This window comes from Chenopodium quinoa, unplaced genomic scaffold (genome assembly GCF_001683475.1).
Source record: "Chenopodium quinoa cultivar QQ74 unplaced genomic scaffold, ASM168347v1, whole genome shotgun sequence".
NCBI lineage: Eukaryota > Viridiplantae > Streptophyta > Magnoliopsida > Caryophyllales > Amaranthaceae > Chenopodium > Chenopodium quinoa.
The window spans coordinates 874,097-901,127 of record NW_018742241.1 but is presented as its reverse complement, the minus strand read 5'-3'; the positions used below and the strand labels follow the sequence as shown (position 1 = coordinate 901,127).

At 42.0% G+C, this 27,031-nt stretch overlaps 3 protein-coding genes across 3 annotated transcripts; 2 read left to right on the top strand and 1 right to left on the bottom strand.

Annotated features, from left to right (window-relative positions):
• Nucleotides 1–246: 246 nt before the first annotated feature.
• On the top strand, nt 247–2,646 carry LOC110736449 (heat stress transcription factor A-4c-like). Its single transcript, XM_021916668.1, has 3 exons — nt 247–489; nt 695–1,306; nt 1,432–2,646. Exons 2-3 carry the CDS (start codon nt 1,085–1,087, stop codon nt 2,431–2,433), a joined length of 1,224 nt encoding a protein of 407 aa, XP_021772360.1. The 5' UTR covers nt 247–489; nt 695–1,084; the 3' UTR covers nt 2,434–2,646.
• A 17,956-nt stretch (nt 2,647–20,602) lies between these two features.
• Nucleotides 20,603–23,170, top strand: LOC110736430 (pentatricopeptide repeat-containing protein At4g18840). Its single transcript, XM_021916652.1, has one exon. The coding sequence runs from the start codon at nt 21,360–21,362 to the stop codon at nt 22,962–22,964; it is 1,605 nt and encodes a 534-aa protein (XP_021772344.1). The 5' UTR covers nt 20,603–21,359; the 3' UTR covers nt 22,965–23,170.
• A 95-nt stretch (nt 23,171–23,265) lies between these two features.
• On the bottom strand, nt 23,266–27,031 carry LOC110736439 (transcription repressor OFP5-like). Its single transcript, XM_021916660.1, has one exon. It carries the CDS (start codon nt 25,702–25,704, stop codon nt 24,556–24,558), a length of 1,149 nt encoding a protein of 382 aa, XP_021772352.1. The 5' UTR covers nt 25,705–27,031; the 3' UTR covers nt 23,266–24,555.

Sequence of the window (27,031 nt, the reverse complement as noted above, 5' to 3'; positions counted from 1 at the left end):
TTAACCCTACTCTAATTCTCGTATTAAAATTATTTTAATAAAATCGCTCACTTACCTTCACTTCTAATCTCCTAAAATTACGTACATAAAAGGTGCGTTGCAAGTTAAAAATATAGAGGAAATATTTGATTAATTAAATCACATGAATTAATTTGAATTTATATATATATATATATATATATATATATAATATATATATATATATATATATATATATATATATATATATACTCTCTTTCTCCCTCTATCTCTCTCTTTCTTCAAGTAAACGATTCCTTTTCTTATTAAACTCTCTGAATTATAAACCCTAGAAAGTTTCCCTTTTTCTAACTGAGTTAATTTATCTTGGTTTCTGGAATTCTAAGTCTTGATCTGCTCTGAACTCACCTGGGTTATTCAAACTTTTTTGGGGTTAGAGATTTTGCGTAAATTTATTTTGGTTTTCGCTGAGGCAAAACATCGAACACCTTGTATGCATTTTTCTTATTGGTAAGCTCTTTTCTTTTACCTTTCTATGTTACCAATTTTCTAAATATTTTCATTGGCTTCAGTTTGAAGGTTCTGCTGTACATCAGTTTTGCTTTTTAACGACTTTTTTTTTAAAAAAAAAAAAAATTTCCTTACTTTATCCTCAATTTTTGCTTTCATGAATGGTAGATTAACTTGTATTATTTTTTTGTCTTGTTTTATGCAGAAATTGCTGGAAGTGGATTCTGTTTGATTGGAGATTGGTGTGATTTAGTATCCAATCTTACACAAAATTATTCTTTTAGATTGTAGTCTTTCTGCTTGGAATATTGTCAGAGAATTTGTTCTAATTCGATTTTAGCTGATGGGTTTAATTTGGGTATTGATTTGAAACTATGGTGCTCATTTTTGACTCATGAACATCAAGTTTTGGATTTCGGATTCTGGGTATTGATATTTTTTTGGGGTTAATGTGAATGAGATTGAGCATTTTGATCATTAGGGTATGATTGGTATTGTGGGATATTGGTTATTGTGGTTGAATTGTGGGTTCTTATGATCAGTGTTCATTTGGTGATTTTCGCGGTACAGGAGGTTTGGTCTGTGTTTGTTTATAATGATGATGGATGAAATTCAAGGTGGTTCAAATGCTTTGCCTCCTTTCCTTACAAAGACTTATGAAATGGTGGATGATCCCACCACTGACTCCATTGTTTCGTGGAGTTCGACTAATAAGAGCTTTATTGTGTTGAATCCCCCTGAGTTTTCCAGGGTTTTGTTACCTAGGTTCTTCAAACACAACAATTTCTCAAGCTTCATTAGGCAGTTGAACACTTATGTAAGTCATATTCAATATTCAGTTTGTAAAACTTGTTAGTTTTCGCGTTGTTTTGATGATGTAGTGCAGATTTAGCCTTTTAGGAGTATTTCCTTATGATTGTGTTTATTCTGTTCATGAAACAGGGTTTCAGGAAGGTGGATCCTGAGCAATGGGAGTTTGCCAATGACGATTTTATAAGAGGGCAATCACATCTTCTGAAAAATATACACAGACGCAAGCCGGTTCACAGTCACTCGTTGACTAATCTTCATGGACAGGTGAACTCGAATCCATTAACTGATTCCGAGAGGCAGAAATACAAAGATGATATTGAGCGACTGAAACATGAGCGGGAATATCTCCTGGCGGAGTCCCAAAGGCAAAGGCAGGAGGAGCAGGTTTTAGAGTCTCAAGTGCAGCTTGTGAAAGAGCGCATGGAGTATATGGAAAAGCGGCAGCATAAGTTTGTTTCATTCTTTGCTCAGAAATTGAAGAAACCCGAGCTTGCTTTTGCTGTGCCTCAAGTAGATAACCATGATAGAAAGAGAAGGGTGTCTTCTAGGCCCGACTACTTACATGATGAAACAATCAACGAGGATAGCATGGGTGCTTTGAGAATATCAAGGAGAGGAAGTCCTGATGATTCTTCTGGTTTAGACCTCGACACTGATCTGTTGGAGAGGATGGAATCATCTTTGACGTTTTGGGAAAATGTGGCTGAGGATATCGAGGTTCTATGTGCGCAGAGAAATTCATCCATTGAGCTTGCTGAGTCCACTACTTGTGTAGAGAGTCCAGCAATATCTTATACACAACTGAATCTTGATCTTCCGTCTAGTTCATCAAGAATTGACGTGAATTCTGAACCTCCTGTCACAGCTAGCATAGTTGCTCCTGATCCACCCCAACCACGGAAGGAGCAAGAAGCTGGAAATGCTCCTGCAGCGCCACAGGGTGTAAATGATATGTTCTGGGAACAATTTTTGACTGAAAATCCGGGTTCATCTGATGTACAGGAAGTTCAGTCTGAAAGAAAGGAATCCGGATTGAAAGAGAAAGACAGCAGATTGATAGATCATGGGAGATATTGGTTACACAATCTTCCGGAACACATTGAGCAGCTTACTTCAGCAGGCAGGAGCTAATACCTTCTGATCATTTTTGACTTTGATGATTTAGGGTTGAATGTAAATATAGGTAAGCTTGTTCCTGATACTTTTGTATTAATAGAAGTCAATATGCTATTGTAAAATTATAATGCTGGAGATTGCCCATTTTACACTAACACTCTATAGACGTATAAGATTTTCTCGGCATGATTACCTTTGAAACGATTATTATCCATTTTCTTTGGAGTATCACTATTGGTATTTTCCTTGTTATGCTTATCTGCGGAAGAAGCTCTTGTTATATTGCAGGTCATCGCTTGTTACTTGTTTAGCATGCATTTTTGGGCAAGTTAGATATGAAGCATGTATCTAGGTATCTATGTAAGCTATTAGGTTATCGACCTCTGAAGCCTTTGCTTCAGTCTAATGTATAAAAGGACCCTGTACATGCTTGGCTATTATTAGAACCTGTTTTTATCACAGCTCACAGCTTTGTATGTTATAACTCATTATATTCAATACTTCCTATGTAGTATCTTTTACATATCATTCACCTTTGTGAAAGTTTGTTTTTTTAAGGGCACAATTGTTGTCATAAACAAAAGACATTTTTTTGTGGTTTTGGCTCTGATTTACATACAATATTGGAACTTCTCTTAAGGAGCAAATGTTAGCTCATGTATTGGATTGTTTGGGAGCATAGAGGCATAATCTCCTCCTTCTGTAGCAGTGACCTTGGCACAATTCTGTCTTCCCCTTGGAGGTTGTATACTTACCTCCTCTTTCTCTGGACAATGCTCTGTGCAGCTGTGCTGCATTTTTAGAGTAATTATGTTAGTATATGTAGTAGCTCAAGCGACTATCTTTATTATGTGTGCAAAGTAAAAAGTTGCCTCCTTGCTTCTCTGTTCCTATTAAAAAGGGTATTTCCTGAGAGTCTTCAGAATAAGTCTCTCTGCTTGTTTACACAGGCTCGGTAGATATAAGACTGCATAGATTTGGTACGCCACAGACCACGCCTACTGCAGAGTCACACTGAGGTTGATTATTCTAGCTCATTGAGGTACATGATTTCACTGTTAATTTATGATTTGTGGCATAACTTCTGTCAAAGTCCTATGTTTAATTTTGGTAGGTGCTTACTATCATCCAGCTTTTGACTGTTGCTTGGACTCGTGTACTTGTGTCGGACATAAGCTTGTCAAAGCGTCGAACTCTTCTATTTGTCGAATTTTTTTCATGTTTATGGTCCAAAATGAAGTGTAGAGTGTTGAGGAATCCAACACAAACACTTGAGGTAATATGAAGAGTCCAAGCAACAAAAAGAATGAGAGTACACAGTGCGTGTCAATTAACGATATTGTTTCCTAAAAAGCATTGTCACCAATACAGTGACAATTCCATTTTTGATCAAACGTTAATGATGCTGGTACAGAGATAAACCAGTAAGAGGTTTGTTGGGGTTAGAGGGGGTGGCTTCAAGTCTTTCTATGATAAGTTGACATTCCTCCAAACTTTAAAAGGAGAAAGGCTTCAAGTGCACATCATTAGTTTGTTGGCAAATGTGTACTTATCTATCATACTATACACCTATCTATTTTGTTATGATTTAACCAACCAAATTTCCCTTTTAGCCCTATCTGTATTAGTGCTCCCCTTAACTTAATTGGTAGCCTGCTTCTTAACTTTGCTGTGATTATGTGGCACCTATATTAACCAAGAAGATTAACCTTATTTTATTTATTTATTTTTTTGTGGTGATTTTGTGGTTCATATATTGGATACTTTTGACTTTTGTAATTGGTAACCATTTGCTGGAATTAGGGAAGCAATACATCATTACATCCTCTTTAAGTGCCTTCATTTAGGGTAGGATTTGCATCTTGAATAAAATTGTTTCAAACTGACTTGCATGGAGCGCTAATTTATCTAGTTGTATAGAGATATGACACCAATTTCTTGCATTTTGAGTTTTCCTTATTCTCTGCCTTCTATGTATGTCATGTCCTATTTGTTAGACAATAATACATGTCAACTCTCCTATTGGATTTTTTTTTTTGTTTGTGTGTGTGTAGGGATTTGTTGTGTAGTTCGGGGTTTGTTTGAGATTGTTACCTCTATATTATGGTTATTGTAGAGTCGAGCATTAAGGTCTGTCCAATTTGAGTGTACCCTCTTCTTTCTCATTTCGTGCATGAAACAAATTTCTATTACTTTATTTTATTTCAAAATTGTTATCTTAATGTCATGCATAACAGCATAAGTTTATAGAAGGGGTTATATATAACATTTTAGTAGCCATAACGGGTAAGTAATACTTATAACCGTTAATCAGTGCAATTTTTTTTAATCAATAAAACTCTATGAATATTTTTTTTTTTTTTTAATTAGTTACAAATTGAAATTAAGTTGCCTCTTATTCAAACTTATTGGCTCATGTCTAATTCCCATTACTATAATCTGAACTTAATTTTCCATAACCTTCAACTTTTAAGATGAACTTAACATAGCCGAAATGAGATCAAGTTCTCATTGTAAGGAATGCCAGAATGGATACAGTAGTATCCTACACAGTACGAGGATATGACTAAGGTGGGGATACGTGTGTAATAAAGCATAAGATCTTCCAAGCTGTTAAATTGAAAACCCAATTCGTTCACATACGAAAAAATTCTCATAAAGAGTTTGAGAACCTCCCTGCTTTCAAAAGTCAACGCATATTTGGTGGTATAATTTGGTAGTGCTGTTTCCCAAAAGTACTCATGTTAGCTTTCAGGTTGTTGGAGACTTTCAGGCCATTTCTATATATATGTATATATTTTTTTTTTTTAACTCCCAACTTGCAAGAAAAATGACTTTTTTTTGTTTTACCCTTTTCTCTTGCTCCGATTGGATCTTGTTCGGCATGCCTGCAAACCCGGACTAGGTTGTTCTATAAGAAGTTTTAGCGGTACGGTCTTCTCTTTATCTTAAATAAAAAGTTGTGAACCTCTATATTCCTTTATTCTCTTTTAGTTACGAAATTTACACTATTTACGTTCGACCATTTAACTACCTTTGTTGGTCTATACGTTGGGCAAAATGTATTTATGTGAAATTTTAAATCTTGTTAGATACGTCTCATTTTATATTTTCACAATATAAAATTTTTATATTTTTATTGATTTATAATTAGATAGAGAATTGGAATTATGCATTGACAAGCGTAAAAGTCAAAACGTTACAACTAAAAGAGAGTGGATGAAATAGTAGTAAATAAAATGTAATAAAATAATTCTATGTTTGTAGGGACATTGTTATAAGTTTTGTCTAATTGATTGGTGGGCGCTTCATGAAAAGCAATTACATTCAAAGTCATTCACATTTGCAACTTGTGTTGAACAAAGTTGTAAAATTTGACTTGCCTCTTATCTTGTTGTCTTTTTAAAAGTTTGACCATATCCTTAATTCCTGGTGCCATATTGGATTTTTTATTTAGTTTTACGCAAAAGATTATCAATAATTGTAAACTACTAATCTTGATACGTGATTAGTTGACCATTGTGTACAATTGTACAAAGATGAAGCAATCTAGGATATAAGTAGTGTTGTAAGTTTCTAATCTGAATCGTTAAATTTGACTGTTTTGAACCGATTCGAAAAGAAACTGAATCGTTAAAATTCCATTTTTGAAAATCGAAAACCGATCCGACCCAATTTTTTTCTAACCCGCAACTGAACTGTACTGAATTTGTGCGAACCGTTACTAACCTGACCCGTTATCAAGCCAAACCGTTACAACCCAACCTGACAACAACCCGAATCGATTACGTCTGACCTCGATAGTAACCAGACCCATTTTAAACTGAAAACCGTTTAAACTCGGCAAAAATCCGATAAATCTGAACTGGTCCAACGCGTAACCCGTTGTGACCGAACCATTTATAACCCGTAACCCGTTGAGACCGAACTGTTTACGACCCGTAACCCATTGAGACCGAATCGTTTACAACCGGTTTCCTGTTATGACTGAGTCGTTTACAACCCGTAACCTAATATGTTTATGATTAGATCCTTTTCAACCCACTACTCGATAAACCTAACTTATTTATGACTTAACTTGATTATAACATGACCCGTTCCTACCCATTATCTGACAAACCGATTATGACATGAACCGATAATGACCGGACCCGATTTCATCCGATCTGTTTTGAACCGAAACCCATTTTCAAACCGACCCAGTTTAACCTAAATTGATAATGACCCGAACCGATTACAACCCGACTCGATTAGGACCCGAATTGTTTTGAACCGAAACCCACTTTAAACTGGCTAAACCTATTTTCAAACCGACCTGGTTCAACCCAAACTGATTAAGACCCGGATCAACTACAACTCGACCCGATTAGGACCCGACCCGAATAAAAACCGCAATAAAAAAAACCAAATCGAACTTACCCGATGATTTTAAAAACCGACCCGCTAATCATTTCAACCCGTTATAGCCCGAAACTGATAAACCCAACCCAAACCCGAACTGTTTACCCAAATTAACACCCATAGATATAAGTTAATATTGTACAAACCAAGGTTACACAATCTTACACAATCTTGTAAGGGAGGAAAGGGCATGTTCTTGGAATCTTGGTTGTGTAGTTTGTTGAAATTTTAACTATTTGCAACTTCTTGTAAGTGTAAGATAGACAATTGATAGTTTTATTAATTGTTATTTACGAACACATTTGTTTTTGTATTATTATTGGTTACAGTGAGTAATTTGACAACGAAGCAAACTAGATTTGTACAACACATACATCTTTTTGTTTGTGTATAGTGCAAGTTCATGCATGATCTTATCTTAACTCATTTTATCAACAATTACTATTTAATTGACCATTTTTGTAAACAACTATCTTTTAATTTTCTTAAAACTACCACAAAAACACATTTACATTTACATAGTCCCCCAAAACGGAGATTCTTGCCAGAAAAACTAAATATGATAGTACTACGTACTTAAAGCTTTTGTGTTTTTGTGGTAGTTTTTTCAAAAATAAATAAATTTAAAGGTAGTTGTTTTCAATTGTGGTCGTTAAAATGATAATTGTTGACAAATCTCCTCAAATTAATTTTGTTTGTAGAGGTTTAGAGCATCTTGTTGGAATTAGGATTAATATTCTGTGGAAAAGACCTTGACCTAAATACAAGTTTTTCTACAAGCCCATCATTGTTAGAGACATAGTTAGAGGTTGATTTGATAAAGCCTTTCCTTTTGAACCAATTAATGCAACTCAAGGAGAAAATCTGATTTTTTTGACGTAGACATAGAGACAAACTTGGTCATTTTTATACCCTCCTTTAAGAAGGTATTCACATAAAATTTGAAACCGCATCCTTGAAAATTGTTGTGAATAATAAATGAATTTCTTAGCTTTATGGAATGTAAATTATGAGATTTAGACCTCAAAGCTATAGCTAATTCAGGTCCGTTAAGCACTCTCCATCTAGATGTCGGTATCAAATGGTCCATAGAGGTATGTAGTCATAACATCCTTAAGATACATTTTCAGTCCTTTGTAAGCTGATAAGCTAATGAGGAATCCCGTGTATCTACCACTAGTGAATATGTTATCGTATCAAAGCTCAAAGAATAACCTTGACCTATAAGTCTAGCCTTGTACCTTATGATTTTGTCATTTTCTTATTCCAATTTCATACAAACACCCATTTGTACCCAACATGTTATACTCCTTGGAGGTTGCATTGGGCTACAAGACTTAAAATTTCTCGTCTGTTGAGAGATTTAAACTTGAATGACTTTTTATCGTTTCCTTCGTTGACATTGATCTTGTATGTGAAAGCATATGATACTTAATTAGCATTGATTTGTAGATGTATTGTTGTTTACATTTCTTGTTCACATATAATTGATCTTGGGTCATGAACTCATGATACAATATGTTATTAGCATTTCATGATATTTCTATCCAATATGGGCTTTCTTCAAAAGTTAGTATGTCTCCATGAAATGACAATAGGAGAATCGAGCGTGAACAATTACAACTGGTGCAATTCCTTTGCTGCATTTTACCTGGCCTTTTTTCTACTAGTAATAGGAGTAATTTACTAATTTGTAGCTGGAAACAATTTCTTATACTGTATCACTCTAAATTCTAATCAATATTATTAACTTAATTATTTTATAATTAACGACGGATCGAAATCTAGCTCATTAGATATAAGATGCATCTTATATAAGTTTTACGGTTGTACCACTTTTTGGGGATATAAGATGCATAATTTCATAATTTATCTTAACTAAAGATTAATAAACATTATTTTTGACATTCGAATAAATAAATAACTGTAATTCAAACTGTTTAGGGTAATATTACCCAAGCCACGTGGCCCAATCAGAGGCTGACACGTGTCAGTCCCAGAAAGGGTCAATGGGAGCCAATCCCAAGCTGACACGTGGCTAATCCTCATTTGGCAGGGACACTGTTCCCCAACCCTATAAATAGAGGGAAATACCTCATTTATTGGGCATTCAGAAAATTAAACACAAAAAAACACAAAAAGCAAACAAGCATTTATTCTCTCTGAATCAGAGAGAAAACCATTTAATTCCCGCACTATTCACTTCGAACGAATTCTAATTTGATCGTCGGAGGCGGAACTCCACCCAACCGGAGTTTCGTTGTTTTGCAGGTACAGCCGGTCAGCAAGCCAGTCTCGGAATTGTAACTCTCCCGCAGGACACAGAAAAAACCCCGAAACATTTGGTGCCGTCTGTGGGGAGAGTACTTCCAAGATGACTTCCGATTATGTACCGCCTGCTGATGGCAAACGGCCTATGGTCGAAGCCGAGGTCCACACGGACCCAAGCAGTGGTGACGATAATGATGTCGACACCTATATGGCCCCAGACGGGTCATTCAGGTCGCGAAACACCCATTCTCGAGAAATAAGGGAACGGGGATTGGATGCAGCCCATGACCCCCCAGCCGGCCAGCCTGCTGGGGTACCCCAGGCGGCGGAGGGCTCAGCCCCCGTCACCCGAGACGAGCTCATGAAATTCATGACTAGTTTCAAGGGGGAGATCACGGACATCATCAAAAAGTCTACTGGCTCCAACAGGGGTCAGGCGGCTAAGAAGCCTTCTCCCTCAAAGAGGGGGCAGGCGGCAAAGAAAGCTTCTCCCTCCGGGAAGAAGCAAGTAAAAGACCGGGTGCCTACTCCGCACCCTAAGCCGAAGGGGGCGGATGGGCCCCAAATCGATCTTTCAAGGCTCCGTTTCCCTGAATCAGGGCAGCGGAAGGCCATCCGGCAAGTACAGCCGGATGGGTCCAAGAAGACTTACTCCGACGCCCGGATTTTAATCCAGGAAAGGCGAAGTCAGCAGCTTCTCTGGGTCGGCTTCCACGTCGACCTTCCCTGACAGCTTCCGTAATACTTCAATGAAGCATTCGGAGACAAATCGAGGAAGTCAGTCGCTCGGAGTTTCCGCACGCACTGGCCCTCAAATGATCCAGCCGACACTGTATGCGCCCCAGCCGCCATACATGCCCTATGGATCCCCATACATGCAGCCGGGTCTCTTTGGAGGTCAGGCGACACCAATCCAGTCAGCCGACTGGCAGCTCCGGCTGCTCAACCTGGGTGAACAGCCGTCAGCCTTTTCCCGAGAAATAGCCGAGGCGGCTCAGCCGGCCAAGGTTAAGAACGTGCTGGTTGGTACCTTCGACGGTACCACCAACCCGGAAGACCACCTCATGGCATACACCAACCTCATGTACTTGCAGGGGTTGGACGATGCCGTCTGGTGCAAGTGCTTCCCGGCTACCCTCAAGGGCATAGCCCAGAGGTGGTTTGGCAACCTCCCAGCCGGATGCATCAACATTTTCAGAATGTTGGCGTATCTCTTTACGTCAAACTTCTCCATGAACATTCCCGCCAAGAAAACCAGCCTCGATCTAGGGGCAGTACAGCAGGGGGAAAAGGAAGGGCTTCAGTCTTACGTCAGGCGGTTCAATCTGACACGAATTCAGATAGTCGGCCTGACGGATGAGGTTTCCTATACAGACTTCTTCAAGGGTCTGAAGGACGGGTCAGTTTTCAAGTTTGACCTCGTCCGGAAGAGGGTTGCTACCCTTCAAGAAGCACTGATGGAGGCTGAAGCCTATATACAGGCGACAGAGCTGTGCTCCATTAGACAGCCGACGGACTCTAAAAGGTTCGACAGAAAAGACAGCTGGCCTGCCCAGCCGGCTGCCAAAGATAAGGGCAAGAGAAAGGAAGTCTGGGCAGCCGACCGTACTGGTCAGCCGTCCCAGAAGAAAGCGAGAGAGTTGAAACCGTACGTCCCAAATTACGAGTTCAACAAAGACCCATCATCCATCCTCGTGGAGGTCAGGAACCGGATGACCATTGAGAAGCTGGCTCCCATGAAAAGTCCCGTCAGCAGTCGGGACAAGAGCAAGTATTGCCAATTCCACGAGGACATTGGCCATGACACCAGTGACTGCTATACCCTCAGGCGGAAACTGGACCGTCTGGCTGATGAGGGGGCCCTGAGGTCCTATGTAGTAAAGCCCAAGGGCGGAGCCAAACAAAGTAAAGGGCATCCGCCCAAGAAACCGGCTGCCAGCTTTGATACGGATGAAGAACAAATTTTTACGATAGCAGGCGGTTTTGCCGGAGGGGGCCAAACCATCCGGGGGGCTAAAGACAATATCCGGCGTCTGGTCAACTCAGTGGATGATAGTCAGGCGTCGCCGGATACCTTCCCTGAAGTCCTCGTTTCTGAGAGGGACTGGGGCAAGGTCAGGCGGCCTCATGACGATCCTTTGGTCGTAGAATGCAAGGTCGCCAATCAGCGAGTGGGCCGCATCCTTATAGATACCGGGAGCTCGTCTGATCTCATCAGCTACCAGTGCCTAGAAAAGCTGAAATACAAGCCTGGTAGCATGTAGTCGGCTCCTCACCCCTTGGTTGGCTTTGGGGGAGGAGTTGTGCATCCGATGGGGAGGATTGACCTACCCATCTGGATGGACGAGAAGGGGGAAGGACGACATATGGTGGTCAAGTTCCTGGTGGTCGAGGAACTGACCGCCTACAACATGATCCTGGGTCATCCAACCCTCAACGAGTCCAAGGCAGTCATCATCCCCTCCCTCATGTTGATCAAATTTGAGAGGGATGATGGGACGGTAGGTTCCATGAGCGGTGATCAGAAGACGGCAAGGGAGTGCTATCTCACAGCCGTCAAGCCGACTATACACACAGCCGACATCAATGAGGAACCCACCCTCGTCAGCCTGGAAGCCAGGCCTGCTCCTATGGCAGCCGGCCAGAAAAGAAAGGCGGACCCTCCTTTGGCCGCCAAAAAAGGCAAGAAATAGCAATCACTGATTGGGGAGCGATCAGATGAATTTCGTCCCCAACCGGCTGGTGAAAACGCTGACCTCATCCTGGATGACAGCCGTCCAGAGAGAACCGTCTAGGTGGGGACGGTTGCCTTAGGGGAGTTGGGCGTAGCGTTGCACCAACTTCTCAAAGAATTCAAAGACATCTTTGCCTTTGAAGTGGACAAGATGCCGGGTATACATCCGAATCTTGCTGTTCACAAGCTCGCCGTGGACCTAAAGAAAAAGCCGGTTAGGCAAAAGAAAAGGAACCACGGCGAGGAAAGATCTCAGGCGGCAGCCGCCGAGGTCAAGAAGCTCCTTGATGCCCGGTTCATTCGGCAATGCTACTACCCGGATTGGGTAGCAAACGTTGTCCTCGTCAAGAAGCCGAATGGTACATGGCGGATGTGTGTAGATTACACAGATCTCAACAAGGCATGTCCGAAGGATAGCTATCCGCTGCCTAAGATTGACAGTCTGGTTGACTCAACAGCCGGTCATGCCTTGATGAGCTTCATGGATGCCTACTCCGGCTTCCATCAGATACCCTTGTGGAAAAAAGATCAAGAAAAGACGGCTTTCGTCACTGATCAAGGGTTGTTCTGTTATACGGTGATGCCGTTTGGGTTGAAGAATGCGCCTGCTACCTTCCAACGGATGATTAATACGGTCTTCATTAATCAAATCGGGAGGAATGTGGAGGCGTACATTGATGACATGATAGTCAAATCCAAGCAACAGGCGGATCACCTTGCTGACCTCCGGGAGACATTCTCAACCCTCAGACGGCATAAAGTGATGTTAAATCCTAAGAAATGCGTCTTTGGTGTTGATTCTGGAAAGTTTCTCGGTTTCTTAATTGATCAAAGGGGAATAGAGGCAAATCCAGACAAGGTACAGGCGGTGATTGACATGAAGTCACCCCGTACCGTCAAAGAAGTCCAGAAACTTACCGGTTGCCTGGCTGCCTTGGGAAGATTTCTGAGCCGGTCGGGTGACAAATGCCTTTACTTCTTCCAAGCTATCAAGAAGAAGACCAGATTTGAATGGGGGGAGAATGCTGAGGCAGCATTTCAGAAATTAAAGGAACACCTTCACTCGTTACCACGGCTAGTTAGCCCCTTAACCGGTGAAGTGCTCTACCTGTACTTAGCCGCCTCGGATCATGCCCTAAGTGTCGTTCTCCTAGCTGAAAGAGAAGGCACACAGCTCCCGGTCTACTTCATAAGCTATGTCCTCTGGAATGCAGAGCTCCGATATCCCATGGTTGAAAAGTTTGGCCTCGCTCTGTTCATGGCAGTCAAGAAGTTAAAACCATACTTCTTGGCACATTCGGTGGTGGTCTATACCGACCAACCCCTCAAGCGGCCAATGACAACCCTGGATTCATCCGGTAGGCTTCTGAAATGGGCAATCGCCATTCAAAGCTTAGAAATCACCTTCGAGCCTAGAAAGGCAGTGAAGGGTCAGGCGTTTGCCGACTTTATCGTTGAAATGACAAGGCCACCCCACCCGGATAAAATAGATCAGGCCTGGAAGGTGCATGTAGACGGGAGCTCTACAATGAACGCCTGTGGTGCAGGCGTAATTTTCAAATCCCCGGAAGGGGATACTTATGAATATGCACTACGGTTCAAATTTCAAGCCTCGAATAACGAGGCAGAATACGAAGCCCTGCTATCCGGTATCCGCATGTGTAAGGCAGCAGGGGAAAGAAAGATTGACGCCTGCTCGGATTCCCAGTTGATCGTCAGCCAATTCAATGGTGACTTTGAAGCCACCCATCCGGCAATGATCAAATACTTGCAGGCGGTCAAAGAAGAGGTTGGGACACTTGAAGAATTTAAACTAAGTCAGGTGCCCCGGTCAGAAAATAATCAGGCGGATGCATTGTCCAAACTGGCATCATCCGCCACATCTGATGTGCCTAGGTCAGTCTTCTGGGAAGTCATGGAAAAAAGAAGTATTGAGCATGATCCTATTGGAGTTTTGGACCGAAGCTCTACCTGGATGGACCCTATCCGGGATTTTTTAGCACACGGCACTCTGCCGGAGGCTCCTGCTGAGGCGGCGTTGTTGAAATAACGGGCCGCCAGTTTTGAAATATTCCAGGGAGAACTCTTCCGGAAAGGTTATCTCCAGCCGCTCTTAAAATGCGTAACTCCTGAAAAGGGAAAAGAAGTCTTGGATGATCTGCACTCAGGCTTTTGTGCATCGCACATAGGCGGCAGATCCCTAGCCAAGAAAGCCAGACGGCAGGGATATTTTTGGCCGACTCTTGAATCAGATGCCATGGATTTGATGAAAAGGTGTGACAAGTGCCAGAAATTTGGCAGGCTCATCCACCGTCCGGCAACAGACCTGACGGCCATCTACAGCCCGGTCCCATTTGCAAAGTGGGGCATAAACATTTTAGGACCATACACGCCAGCCTCAGGCGGGCGTAGGTACATCTTGGTGGTTGTAGATTACTTCACCAAGTGGGTGGAAGCAGAGGCGGTCAAGGGCATTAAGACAAAGGACGTCATCTCCTTCATCTGGAGAAACATCATCACCCGGTTTGGGGTGCCTCTGTCCATGGTCTTTGACAACGGTCCTCGGTTTGAAACTTCTATGCTCAAGAGTTAGCTAGGGGATCAAGGAATCAATCACTGTTTTGCATCAGTAGGTCATCCTCAAGCAAACGACCAAGTTGAAGCCTTCAACAAACTCATCTCAGACGGCATAAAAAAGAAGATAGAAAAGGCTGGTGGTCTATGGGAAGACGAATTGCCGCATGTTCTATGGGCCATCAGAACAACTGAAAAGGGGGCAACTGGTGAAACCCCGTTCCTCATGACATACGACACTGAAGTCGTCCTGCCAATTGAATTGTATGAGCCAACACTTCGAGTCATGCTTTATGACGAAGAGGCTAATTGGGAGGCCATGCGGCTAGCATTGGATTCTCTCCCGGAGCGCAGGGGCAATGCTGCCTTGCGTCATGAGATATACCGTCTGAGAATGACGAGAGCCTACAACAAACGGGTGCACAAGCGGCCTCTTAAAGTGGGTGACTTTGTTTTGAGGAAAATGGAGGCAACCGGTAGGGCAAATGAGCAAGGAAAACTAACCCCGAATTGGGAAGGGCCCTACCGGATTACCGAAGAAGTAAGAAGCGGCACCTACCGCCTGGAAACTCCAGACGGTAGACAGCTACCCAGAACTTGGAACGTAGATAACTTTAAAAAGTACTACTTCTGATGATTTGTAATAAAGTATTAATAAAAAACTTTATTTTCAATTTTTATCATGTCCCAGCTGTGCAATGCACAGCCGGCACTTATTTGTTTAAATACTTGCATATATTCGTTTGTAATTGTGTACAGCACAGCCGAATAACTCATTCATTCATTATGTTCAAAAACCAAGTCCCATGCGTAATACGCATCCGGGCATTTATGAAATTAAACCGTCTGTCCAAAAAGACAGACATCCGGCGACATGAATTTGGCTTCAATCGTCGAAGAGAACATCTCCCATCCGGGTGGTACATTGTTCTAGGATCATAACTCAACGTCCAGTTGAATGATCCCCCGAATTCAAGATACAGGCGTCTATTACCTAAAGGTAATACAGGCAGCGTCTAAAATCCTGAAGCCCCATAAGTAGCCGGCTTTCAAAGAAAGCCCTACAGGGGCATGCGCATAAGTTGCCCAACTACTTTTAAACCGTCTGTCCAAAAAGGCAGGCATCCGGCGACATGAATTTGGCTTCAATCGTCGAAGAGAACATCTCCCATCCGGGTGGTACATTGTTCTAGGATCATAACTCAACGTCCAGTTGAATGATCCTCCGAATTCAAGCCTATTACCTAAAGGTAATACAGGCGGCGTCTAGAATCCTGAAGCCCCATAAGTAGCCAGCTTTCAAAGAAAGCCCTACAGGGGCATGCGCATAAGTTGCCCAACTACTTTTAAACCGTCTGTCCAAAAAGGCATGCATCCGGTTCAGCCAACGCCGGATGGTCTTATGGACGGATGCATAGCTGAAGTTGGATTTACTTCACCCAGGCGCACCCGTCCAGGGGCAGCAGACCCTATACATCCGGCTAACTACTTTACCATACTTGCAATAAGTGGAGCGGTAAAATGCAAAATTAAAAACAAAAATATCACAGAAATCCGGCACATCCGGTAAATATATTAACCATCAATTAAACTTGACAAATGTCAAGAATTGTTAAATTGTTAACCGGACCCTTGTCCGGGAAAAGATACAATAGCTACACGGCACACAGGCCGGTTGTTCAAAGAGAGGAGAAAACTATGATTAATGTTGCTGCTGCTGCTGCTGTTGCTGGGCTGGAGCCGGTTGAGAGGCATCCGGTTGAGCTGGTACGGTTGGGGGAGACACTTGTTCCTCAAGGACTTGGACTTCAGCCTCGTCCGTTGTCAGGTCTTCTACCTGATCATCCCCCAAACCGGCCCACTCCTCGAAAGGAGCCGGCTTCTCCAAGCCATGAGCTTGAGCATCGAAGAGTTCTGAGGCATACTTGTACCTCAGATCAAAATAAGAAATCTCGAGGTCCGGATGGACCAGCGACCATGCGATCTTCAAGCGCTCTTCGTTGTCATGCTCGTTCTCAGCTATCAGCCGTTCCTGCTCAGCCGTCAGCTGTTGGCTGAACTCTGCCTGGGCTTGAGCCTTGGCTCTAGCCGCCTCTTCCTTCACCCGGTCAACCTCAGCCTTGAGATGATCCCGCTCCTTGGAAGCCTCCTTCAAGTCATTAACGGCTGCTTCCAGCTCAGTTATCTTGAGGGCGGCCTCATCAGCTTTTTTGTTCGCGGCGTCAGCATCAGCCGTCAGTTGGTTCACAATCTCCTCCTGTTTCAACTCCCAGCGTTTAATCTCAAGGTCAAACATAAGTGTATTGTATTGATGGACATCAATAAGGTCGGCTGCCCTCTTCTGGGCATCCCTTACCTCGTCCTGCTTCTTTCGAAGAGGGGTCCGGAGTCCATCAACCCTGAGTAGGACCTGCAATGCACCCGGCAAAAATGCTAGACTATTTGCATAATCAAATCAAACAGAAGCAACAATTGCAAGAAAATACCCCATCCGGTATTTACCTCAGCAACCAGGGCATTGATCCTGTCAATGTTGACCTGATTTATACCCGGTACCGCCTCCTTCTCGGATCGGGTAATGGTCCTCACCATCCGTTTGGCGTAACCTTGTAGATCCAGCCAACGGGAGACATCTGCATTAAGAGACTATGTATGGGTTAAGTACTGAGCATAAGCGCCTCCTACGTTCTGCCGGCTGGCAGGAGAGTCCCCGGACTGGGTAGCTTGGGACTTGACTCTAGCAGGTCCAAGCGGCCAGGGGGGTTCAAAGGCAAAATCCATACCTTGATTTTCAGGTGGAGGGGCTGAAACCCCCCAGCCGCACCAGAACCGGATGTTACAGCAATCATCCGACCAGAAGACCCAGTGTTTGAACCGGGAGTGGCAGACAGGGATTTGCCACCAGTTGTTTGCCTCCCAGGAGCCGGAGTTCTCCCGACTGAGGTTTGGGCAGGGGTCTCGACCCGTCTGTTTTTTGGAGGCGGTGGGATTGAGACCTCAGCCGACCTTTTCATCAGAGCCCTTAGAGAGCGGGGAACAGTCTGACTCCCCGACTGCAAAAACAAAGTGTACAGTTAGTATTAAGCGAGCAAAAGATGAAATTGCAACTGCTAAAAGGATATACATCCGGCATTTGCTAAAAGGATATACATCCGGCATTTGCTAAAAGGATATACATCTGGCATTTGCTAAAAGGATATACATCCGGCATTTGCCAAAAGGATATACATCCGGCATTTGCTAAAAGGATATACATCCGGCATTTGCTTAAAGGATATACATCCAGTATTTGCTAAATATGCAAGCAGACGGAAATACTTAGCCGGTGCTTACCCCATCATTTTTGGCCTCCACCTCGGCCTTCTTTTTCTCAAGGAATTCCTTGCGGACTTCCCATGCTGGTTTAGCCGGTGTTTTTTCCGGAGGCACCATGTCTAGAACTTTCTCTGCAAAAAGAAGAAAACAAGTTAATATGCAGAAGTGATACAGACGGTTAAAAAGAGGCCTGTAAATAAACCTACGTCTGCTGAACATGGTACTCAGGCCGCAGGCGGAAAAGAAGGCGTCATCCTTCAGCCAGTTCGGATGCGGTACCCATCGGTTGGGTACAATGGCTTCGGTCCCATCAGCCAGGGGCACCGTTGTCTTCTTAAAAAGACCTGGCTCCATTATTTGGTCCCAGGCGTCTGCCGGGACCCTTGGTAAGGCGCACTTCTTCCCTAGAAGTGCCGGATTCTTATTGTAGAACCTCAGCCGGCGATTCATTGGAAGAGAGGGAGATGAGACCAAGTAGAATTTGCTCTTCCAATTGCTCCATTTTGACGGCTTGTCAAGCGTCATTAGGAACTCCGGATGCGTGGTGAGAGTGTACCACGCATTCCATCCACCAGGAGCCCGGCTGAGATAGTGCATGTGGGCAAACGCCTCCCAGCTAGGCGTAACCTCCTGCATCTCGCAGGCGGCGATGTACCCAAGAATGTTGACCCAGGAGTTGGGCGTTAACTGCCATACTCCCAGGTCATATCCCCTCAAGATAGCCCGGATGGCCCGGTGTAAGGGAAACCGGAGGCCTTCTTTCAATGTTGCCTCGTAGCAGCCGAAGTAGTTGTCCGCATGAGGGATCGAGTCGTCCCAAACGACGGTTGCGTTTGCTGGCGGTACAATCACTTCCCATCCGTCCCCCACCGGATGCTTCGCCAAGAATGCCGGGAAGGTAGCGTTTAGGGTGACCAGGTCCCAGGCGCTGACGGACGCCTCTTGGGGGTTATTTATTGCTGGCCACTTGTAGGCCTCTTCGTCCTTAATGGGGGCATCCGGTACCCCGGCTGATTCTGATGACCCTGATGACTGGGCAGGTCCTTCTGCCCCAGAGCTCTCTGGCTCCTCTAATATGTTGTCCCCGGGTGTACTAGGGGTACCCGGTCGGTCGTATGGCATATCCTCAACCGGAGCATCGGCTGAGTCCCCAAACTGGTATTCTGGGTCAATGGCCGTCCATCTAGTCCGAGCCATCCGGTCCTGCACATTAACAGAGACGGTTGGAATCTCAGAATATCTAGGGTGGTCCAACGACCCCCAGACGGCGCCCCCAGTCCTAGACTCTGCCGTGTCCGGCGACCGGTTGGCTTCGGCCCTAGGCTGTGCCGTGTGTGTGCTTGGTGAGTCCATTCACTACCCAAAGACTATGCAACCGGAAAAAGAAGAAAGAATGTACAAGGGGTAGGGGCGGTACCTTTTGTTTAAATTAAGGAAAATCTTTCAAGGGTGCTGCTTAAAGATGGTCCAGACGGTTGCCCGGATGATCTCCCTGCACATAAGCACCCGAAATGAATGAGATTTGCCCAAAAGTACCCCAGACGGATACGTCCGGATGGGGGTCTATTGAATAGCAAGCGGAAAAATAAAAATTTGCCCAAAAGCACCCCAGAGGGATACGTCCGGATGGGGGTCTATTGAATAGCAAGCGGCGAAATAAAAATTTTCCCAAAAGCACCCCAGACGGATACGTCCGGATGGGGGTCTATTGAATAGCAAGCGGCAAATTAAAAATTTGCCCAAAAGCACCCCAGACGGATACGTCCGGATGGGGTTCTATTGAAAAGGACGCGGCAAATTAAAAATTTTGCCCAAAAGCACCCCAGACGGATAAGCTCGGATGGGGGTCGATTGAGAGCTTTTGAGAAAAATTGGAAGATTAACCAAAGATACCCCAACCGGTTTATATCGGATGGGGGTCGTTTGAAAGCAAAGAAAGAAAACCGGTTGATCAGGCAATTTTGTGAAAAATGGAACACAAGTACCCCAGGCGGTTACTAACCGGATGGGGGTGGTTCAAAAGCAAAAGCCCAAAAACCGGGTGAGTAGGCCAAAATAAGAATAAACAGCTAAGTGACGTCTAAGTACCTCAAGCGGCGAAGAGCGGTTGTTCTGTACTTTGACGGTTGACTCAGGCGTTTGTAGAGAAGCTTGAATCAAATGTACCCCAGGCGTAATACCGGTTGATCAGAAAGAAGGTTGATGGTTGTGTATAAAATCAGCCGGTATTAGAGCTCTTTTTTCTCAAGGGTTTTTGGAATTTGCAAATGAGGCAAATGATGGGGGGGAGGACTTCTTTTATAGAAGTAAGGGTAGACGAAGCATCACTTCCCCTGTCTCGAATTCAAAAAATTGGAGGGAAAAGACGAACCGTCACCCCCTTCTATTCAAAAAAAAAAAAAAGAGGGAAGGAGACCAACCGTCCCCTTCCCAGATCGTGACAACAGTCACTATTAGGCTACGTGGCATGCCATGTCACAGATGCCACGTGGCACACCACGTGTCATATGTGAGGGGCAAATGTTTAGGGTAATATTACCCAAGCCACGTGGCCCAATCAGAGGCTGACACGTGTCAGTCCCAGAAAGGGTCAATGGGAGTCAATCCCAAGCTGACACGTGGCTAATCCTCATTTGGCAGGGACACTGTTCCCCAGCCCTATAAATAGAGGGAAATACCTCATTTATTGGGCATTCAGAAAATTAAACACAAAAAACACAAAAAGCAAACAAGCATTTATTCTCTTTGAATCAGAGAGAAAACCATTTAATTCCCGCACTATTCACTTCGAAAGAATTCTAATTTGATCGTCGGAGGCGGAACTCCACCCAACCGGAGTTTCGTTATTTTGCAGGTACAACCGGTCAGCAAGCCAGTCTCGAAATTGTAACTCTCCCGCAGGACACAGAAAAAACCCCGAAACACAAACCTTTTTATTTTTAGAAATACGTAGTAAAAACTAGAGTGTTGCAACATGTATGTAAAAATAACATTCGGTCAGAGCAACCTCTGTCGCATCATAACCCATCATGAAAAGAATATGGCACGACACAAGCATGGATAAGCAAGGTACGACACACTAATGGGCATGCTGAGCCATGGGCCCATGCTTTTTTTGTGGCCGGAGAATGGGAGAAGCATAAGATAAGACATGACCCAATAATTTCAATAATTAAAGTTAAGTTGGCTTAGACATGTAAGTCTAACATGACACAACACCAAGGCAGGTGGACAAGGGTCGCGCTTGAGCCGCGCTTTTGTAATATTTGGAGTGACATGACATGACACATCACATCAAAAATGCTCATTGTTGATCGTCAAGGCATGTAAGCGCGCATATGTGTCACGGCCTACTATGGTCAAAAACTATAATTACATACCTGATTTATCTTTTCCGTTATTTTGTACCTCTGCCTAAATCACATAGGTTACTTAGGCTAAATTATTATGTATTCGACATTACAATTAAAAAAAAAAAAAAAAAAAAAAAAAAAAAAAAAAAAAAAAAAAAAAAAAAAAAAACGAGAAAGTATAATTGTATCATTCATTCTAATCCTACTTGAAAGAAAGGACCATTTAAAAGAACAATCCCAAACATCCCAATAGGCAACCATGAACATTGTAAAGCCATAAACACAACACACAAATGGCAATACCCCCATCTCATATCCCAACCATTATATCCTTCACAGAGAAAGCAAAAACACTCACTCAGCTTCAACAAGCTCATGCTCAACTCCTCAAAACTGGCCTCATCAACGACCCTTACCCGGCTAGCCGCCTTATCGCTTTCGCCTACGCTAGCCCAACCCATCAAACCATAACATATGCACACTCCATATTCTCCGACCTCAACAATCCCAACTCATTTACATGGAACTCCATGATCAGAGCTTATGCCAATAGCTCAACCCCACAAAATGCACTTACTATTTTCTCCCAAATGTTAGGTAGTTCAACTGACCCTGATAAATATACTTACCCTTTTGTTATTAAGGCATGTTCAGCCTTTAGTGGGTTGAATGAGGGTCAACAGATTCATGGTCATGTTGAAAAATGTGAGGAAATGAGAAAGAATTTGTATGTTCAGAATACTTTGATTAGCATGTATGCGATTTGTGGGTGTTTTGAAGATGCACGTAAACTGCTCGATAAAATGCCGCAAAGAGATGTTATTTCGTGGAACGCGTTGTTAAGTGCGTATGTTGAGAGAGGTATGATGGATTCTGCTTGTCTTGTTTTTGATGAGATGGAGGAGAGGAATGTGGAGTCTTGGAATTTTATGGTGTCAGGGTTCACGAAGATGGGATTCGTTGAGGAAGCGAGGAGGGTGTTTGATGAGATTCCTGTTAAGGATGTTGTTTCTTGGAATGCTGTTATTTCAGGGTATGCTGATGTGGGTGATTTCAGTGAAGTGTTGGTCCTGTTTCAGGCTATGTTACGCGAGAAAATCAGGCCGGATAGTTACACTCTTGTGAATGTTTTATCTGCTTGCGCGAATCTTGGAGCTTTGAGTCAGGGGGAATGGATTTATTTGTACATTGATAAGAATGGAATTAGTATCGAAGGTTTTCTAGCTACTGCACTTGTGGATATGTACTCAAAGTGTGGGGAGATTGCAAAGGCTTTGAAAGTTTTTGGTGATACGTTGAGGAAAGATGTGAGTACATGGAATTCGATGATTGGAGGTTTAAGCATCAATGGATTTGGCCAGGAGGCAGTAGGGATTTTCCGTAAGATGCTAGAGGATGAATGTAAGCCAAATGAGATTACCTTTGTAAATGTGTTATCTGCTTGCAGTCATGCGGGTTTATTGATTGCCGGTCTTGAAATTTTTAACATGATGATGCATGACTTTGGAATTGAACCAACGATTGAGCACTGTGGTTGCGTGATTGATCTACTTGGTCGAGTTGGATTACTAGAAGAGGCGAAGGAAATCCTGAAAGGGAAGACTCTTGGAAATGATTCCCCCGTTTTATGGCAGTCTCTTTTGTCTTCCTGTATAAATTATGGTAATCTGGAACTAGCACGGGATGTTGCTGAGAAGCTCTTGAAGCTGGATCCCCAAGACAATGCTGGTTATGTGCAACTGTCGAATGTCTATGCATCCGAAGGAAAATGGGAAAGTGTTGTAAAGGTGAGAAGGAATATGAAGTCCAAAGGAGTAAGAAAGGAGGCTGGCTGTAGCATGATTGAAATCGATGGGGTTGTTCATGAGTTTTTAGCAGGTGAAGGTTTTGTTTCCTAAACAGACTTGATATCTTGTTCTGCTGTTGCAGGTAAATTAGTAGGTGGTGTGTCAATGCAAATATGCAATGCCTTCTATCATACTAATGCTGCTACTTATCTGATAGATTGACTAATAGAAACAATTGACAAACCACCCGGAAAATGTCATTGTTAGTAATCTAATAACTACTAGCTATACAATGGGCCACCATTTCTTCTGTAGAATCAAGCAGTTTGCAGGCAAGTTTATACAGCCCTTAAGCAGAGTCTGGATCCCCTCCAGCTCTCTCCCCTTCCCAAAAATCTTTTATAGATGATGGTAGGAAATATATGGTAGCCTGACTAAGAATAATGGGAGGATGGGATCAGTTTAATTTTCCTCAAATCTCAGTTCGCTAGCTTATGTGTTATATCTCAAGATGGGAACTGAAGACTGAAAACCCCTGCACCTGAGCTGACTTTAGTAAAAACGTTTATAGAACTTATTGCATTGTCGTAGCTTTACAAGAAAATATAACTGTCCAACCTAGAAAGTAGATCAAGTCTTAGGAGAGAGGAGGTTTAGGGACAGGGTTCAAGTCCTTATTGTTTCTTGTCTCTTTTTATGAATATGCCAAACCTGATAGAAATAACAAACAAATTAGTATTAACTAAGGAGTAAATGTATACTTACAGCCGAAATAACTAGTTTATTAAATTAACAAGAGTACAAGATAGCTGAGGATCCATGAAATTAATGTACAAGATTGCCATGGAGCAAGGAAGTGCAATTCAAAAGCATTAACTCAACCAACAATAATAAAAAAGCATTACAAGCTAAGGAAAGTAAACTGAAGGTAAGCTTTGCTCCGCTTCAGGCAAAATTTTAGAACACAAAAAAAAAGAAGAGTAATAAGATTCAACCTAAGAAGCTTAACATGCTTAAGTTGAATGTATTGATGTCAATGAAGATTATGTCATTCACAAAAGAGAACCCCTAGGAACTGTACATCAGCTCTTCATTTTGGATCAAATAAGAGAATCTCTGAACTAAGAATTCTACTTATTTAGTAGTATCTGAACCTATTGCTGTCTTTGGATGTTAAAGAATGTATGGATATGGAGTAAGCTTTCTAAATGAGATACGGCGTTAAAATGTTCTGATGTCATTACCAAATCAGTCTGACAAGAAATTATTCTGAAATGCTAGTCATAAACTCGTAACCACACCAAAGACAAATCTGGATCCCTGTAAAACAGCAGAAGAAATGCTAAATTATTGATGCAGGTGCTCTGCTCTATTGGATCATAAATTTCCCAGAGAATCCATCTTGTTGCTGATGAGGTAATCTGGTGATGTATTGATGATAATGGGTCTACTGTATCATACTAGTAGATTACATGGTATAATATAAAACACATAGATCATACGAGTTCATATGCTTTAGAAAATTACGCAATTTTCATCTACAAGTTAATCTGAGGAAACATCCTGACTACAATTAAAGGTTAAAGCATAGATACAGAAAACTATTCACATACTGTTAGGATTAAGAATAGCTGCCTTTTCTTTTAGAGACAAAAAACAGTTAAACATCAAACTAATGTTTCTTTGGTAATTTCTGGTTAGACTAGGCTTCTTCCAGCTCACGCCATACTTGTCGAAAGACCTTAATGATGAGATCATGGTACTCATCTGCGTTCAAAGTCAGATAACAAGCCAACAACTCTTCAAGCTCCTCTGCCCTTCTGATTCTTTTCTCCATGATCATCTCAAGCATTGAATCTCTGAAATCCTGTTGTGGATTGCGCGAAGTTTTGACTACAGCAAAACTTCCTAATTCTGCTGCTTTATTATCCAGTTGCAATTCCTTCATCTTCTTTTTCGTTTTGGCTTTTTTCATGTCTTCCAGTGCTTTGATCTTGCAAGATTCCATCTTGGAAGGTGTCTTGGGAGAGCTAACTCTGATCTTATTGCTTCCCCTGCCTACATGAAAAGACTTCCTCTGTTTCTCACCTTTCAACAGCACCTCTTTTATTTTGGCATCTTTCAGTTTTTGCCACTCTGATCTCTGAACATTTCCATCAGTTGTTTTATGATGATAGCAACCATAGTCTCTGAAAGCTGCACTCGGGTTTTTCTCCGAATCAGCGTTAAGTAGCCTTTCATCAGCCCTTCCCATCATCTGCATTGCAGGTAAAAGTTCAAACTCTGACAATTCCTTTTCGACAGACTTTCGATACCCATTTACTTCATCCAATTCCCTATGTAATTCCTCTGTTACTTCCATAATTCTCCGATATGTCCTTTGCAGACTTTCATTCTTCTCAGCTTCCATACTTACAGTATCCTTTCCTGGCAAATTCTCAGCCTTCACAGCTTTAGACTTCTGGATCCTCTTCTTTTCTGTACCTTCTTTAACATTTGATTTACAGTTGCCAAAATAATTCTGCGGAGCCACAAAATCGTCTCTGCCTCCCTTACTCCCCTCATTAATTGAAAGTCTCCAAAAGCCATCATTATCCTGAGTATAGAACCTACTATCCAAGCAATAACTAGGATGCTTTGGTGTTGCTCTTGATGAACTCTTAACCCTTTGTAAACTTTGTTGCTGCTGCTTCTCTTTTTGGCTAGCTTTATGTATCCTAGAACCGGGGCTATCGCCTCGCTTGAATTTCGAAAGCCATGAAATAGGAAACACATGGGATATCAAATGAGATTGAGATGACGATGACGACGACGAAGCTGAAGAAGGTTTCTTCCTTCCCCAGTTCATCATTTACAAACTTTTTACCTTAATTTCCTGTGAATGTGAAGGTGGAAAGAGGGGAAATGATGAGAAAATAGGAATAATGAAAAGGAGGAAAGAGCAGTTGAGAACGGTTGCTTTAAGTTTTACTGATTGTAGCTGTGAGTTTGGGGTTTAAAAGAAAGACCCGCCTTATTTCTTGTGAGCATTTCCCCCACTTTTTCCACTTTTGTATAAAAGATGGGCCCACTTGTTCTCCATGTAAAGTGGAAAATGGAAGACTCACTATGCGTGCCCTCATTTGGCACACAAGTCACTACCTCCTCTATAACTATAACTCTATATAATGCAAAAAAAAATTTAAAAAAACATAAATAAAAATAAAAATAAAAATGAAAAAGCATTTTAACAAAAAAATTGGTTAATTTTTGTAAGAGAGAAATAAAACGTTAGGTTCAAAACTTCAAACTATATACAAGTATTACATTTACACTATATTAATCCAATGAGTGTAGAATCATAGCGATTTTAGGTGACAATGTTGTGGTGCTTTCCTTTGACTCAATCATTCTTGGCATAAATTTAGGATAATATGGTTAGTTAAAGAGCATAAAATATGTAATTTAGAGCCATGTTTAATGAGTTTGAGAAGATGATTCATACGGTAATTGAATTGGGCGAGTGAGAAATTGATTCAAGATTTCAGTAGCTTAAATTTAAATAATGCATTATAAATTATAAATTAATGCATTATAAATTAATTTAAATAATGTATAATAAGTTAATTTAGGCCTGGGGTGCAAAAGTGGAGGTTATTTAGCAGAAAACCTAACACATGAGTTATATTTTGTTTTTATTTTATTTTGGTGTTTAAAGAGTCACACGGGCCAGTGATGAGAATCGATTCTAGAATCACCTAGAATCGAGAAAGAAACTTTAATCACTTGAGTTATCTCTTTCTCTTCCAAACATGGAGTTATATGATATGGAGTATATGTTCCATATTCTTTGATTTCTATTTTGAAAGAGAAATATAAAAAATGCTCCTTGGGGAATCCTAAACTCAAAAAACTGAAGAAGCTATTTTGAAGTCTAAATTTTTGTTCTTAATAAGAATACTTTGTCATAACTTTTTTCTTTGCAAAATTTGGATAACAAATTATAAATCATATGCTATAACGTACTGAGTACAATCAGTAATTTATAATACTAAAACAGACATTAGGAATGACATGTGTCAATAAATTTTGTGTAAGGCGGGTGAACGTTAATTTTATTGTAAGACGATCAATTTCAGGGTAACTTTAACTATTTTTATGGTAACTTTAACCCTTAAAGGGTGACATTTAATTTGTCA

What these genes read in the sequence shown, in the direction of transcription:
- LOC110736449 (XM_021916668.1), top strand. Translation starts at nt 1,085, where the DNA reads ATGATGATGGATGAAATTCAAGGTGGTTCAAATGCTTTGCCTCCTTTC. An exon ending in TTAGGCAGTTGAACACTTAT is followed by an intron (nt 1,307 to 1,431) that starts GTAAGTCATATT and finishes TTCATGAAACAG; the next exon opens with GGTTTCAGGAAGGTGGATCC.
- LOC110736430 (XM_021916652.1), top strand. Translation starts at nt 21,360, where the DNA reads ATGGCAATACCCCCATCTCATATCCCAACCATTATATCCTTCACAGAG.
- LOC110736439 (XM_021916660.1), bottom strand. Translation starts at nt 25,704, where the DNA reads ATGATGAACTGGGGAAGGAAGAAACCTTCTTCAGCTTCGTCGTCGTCA.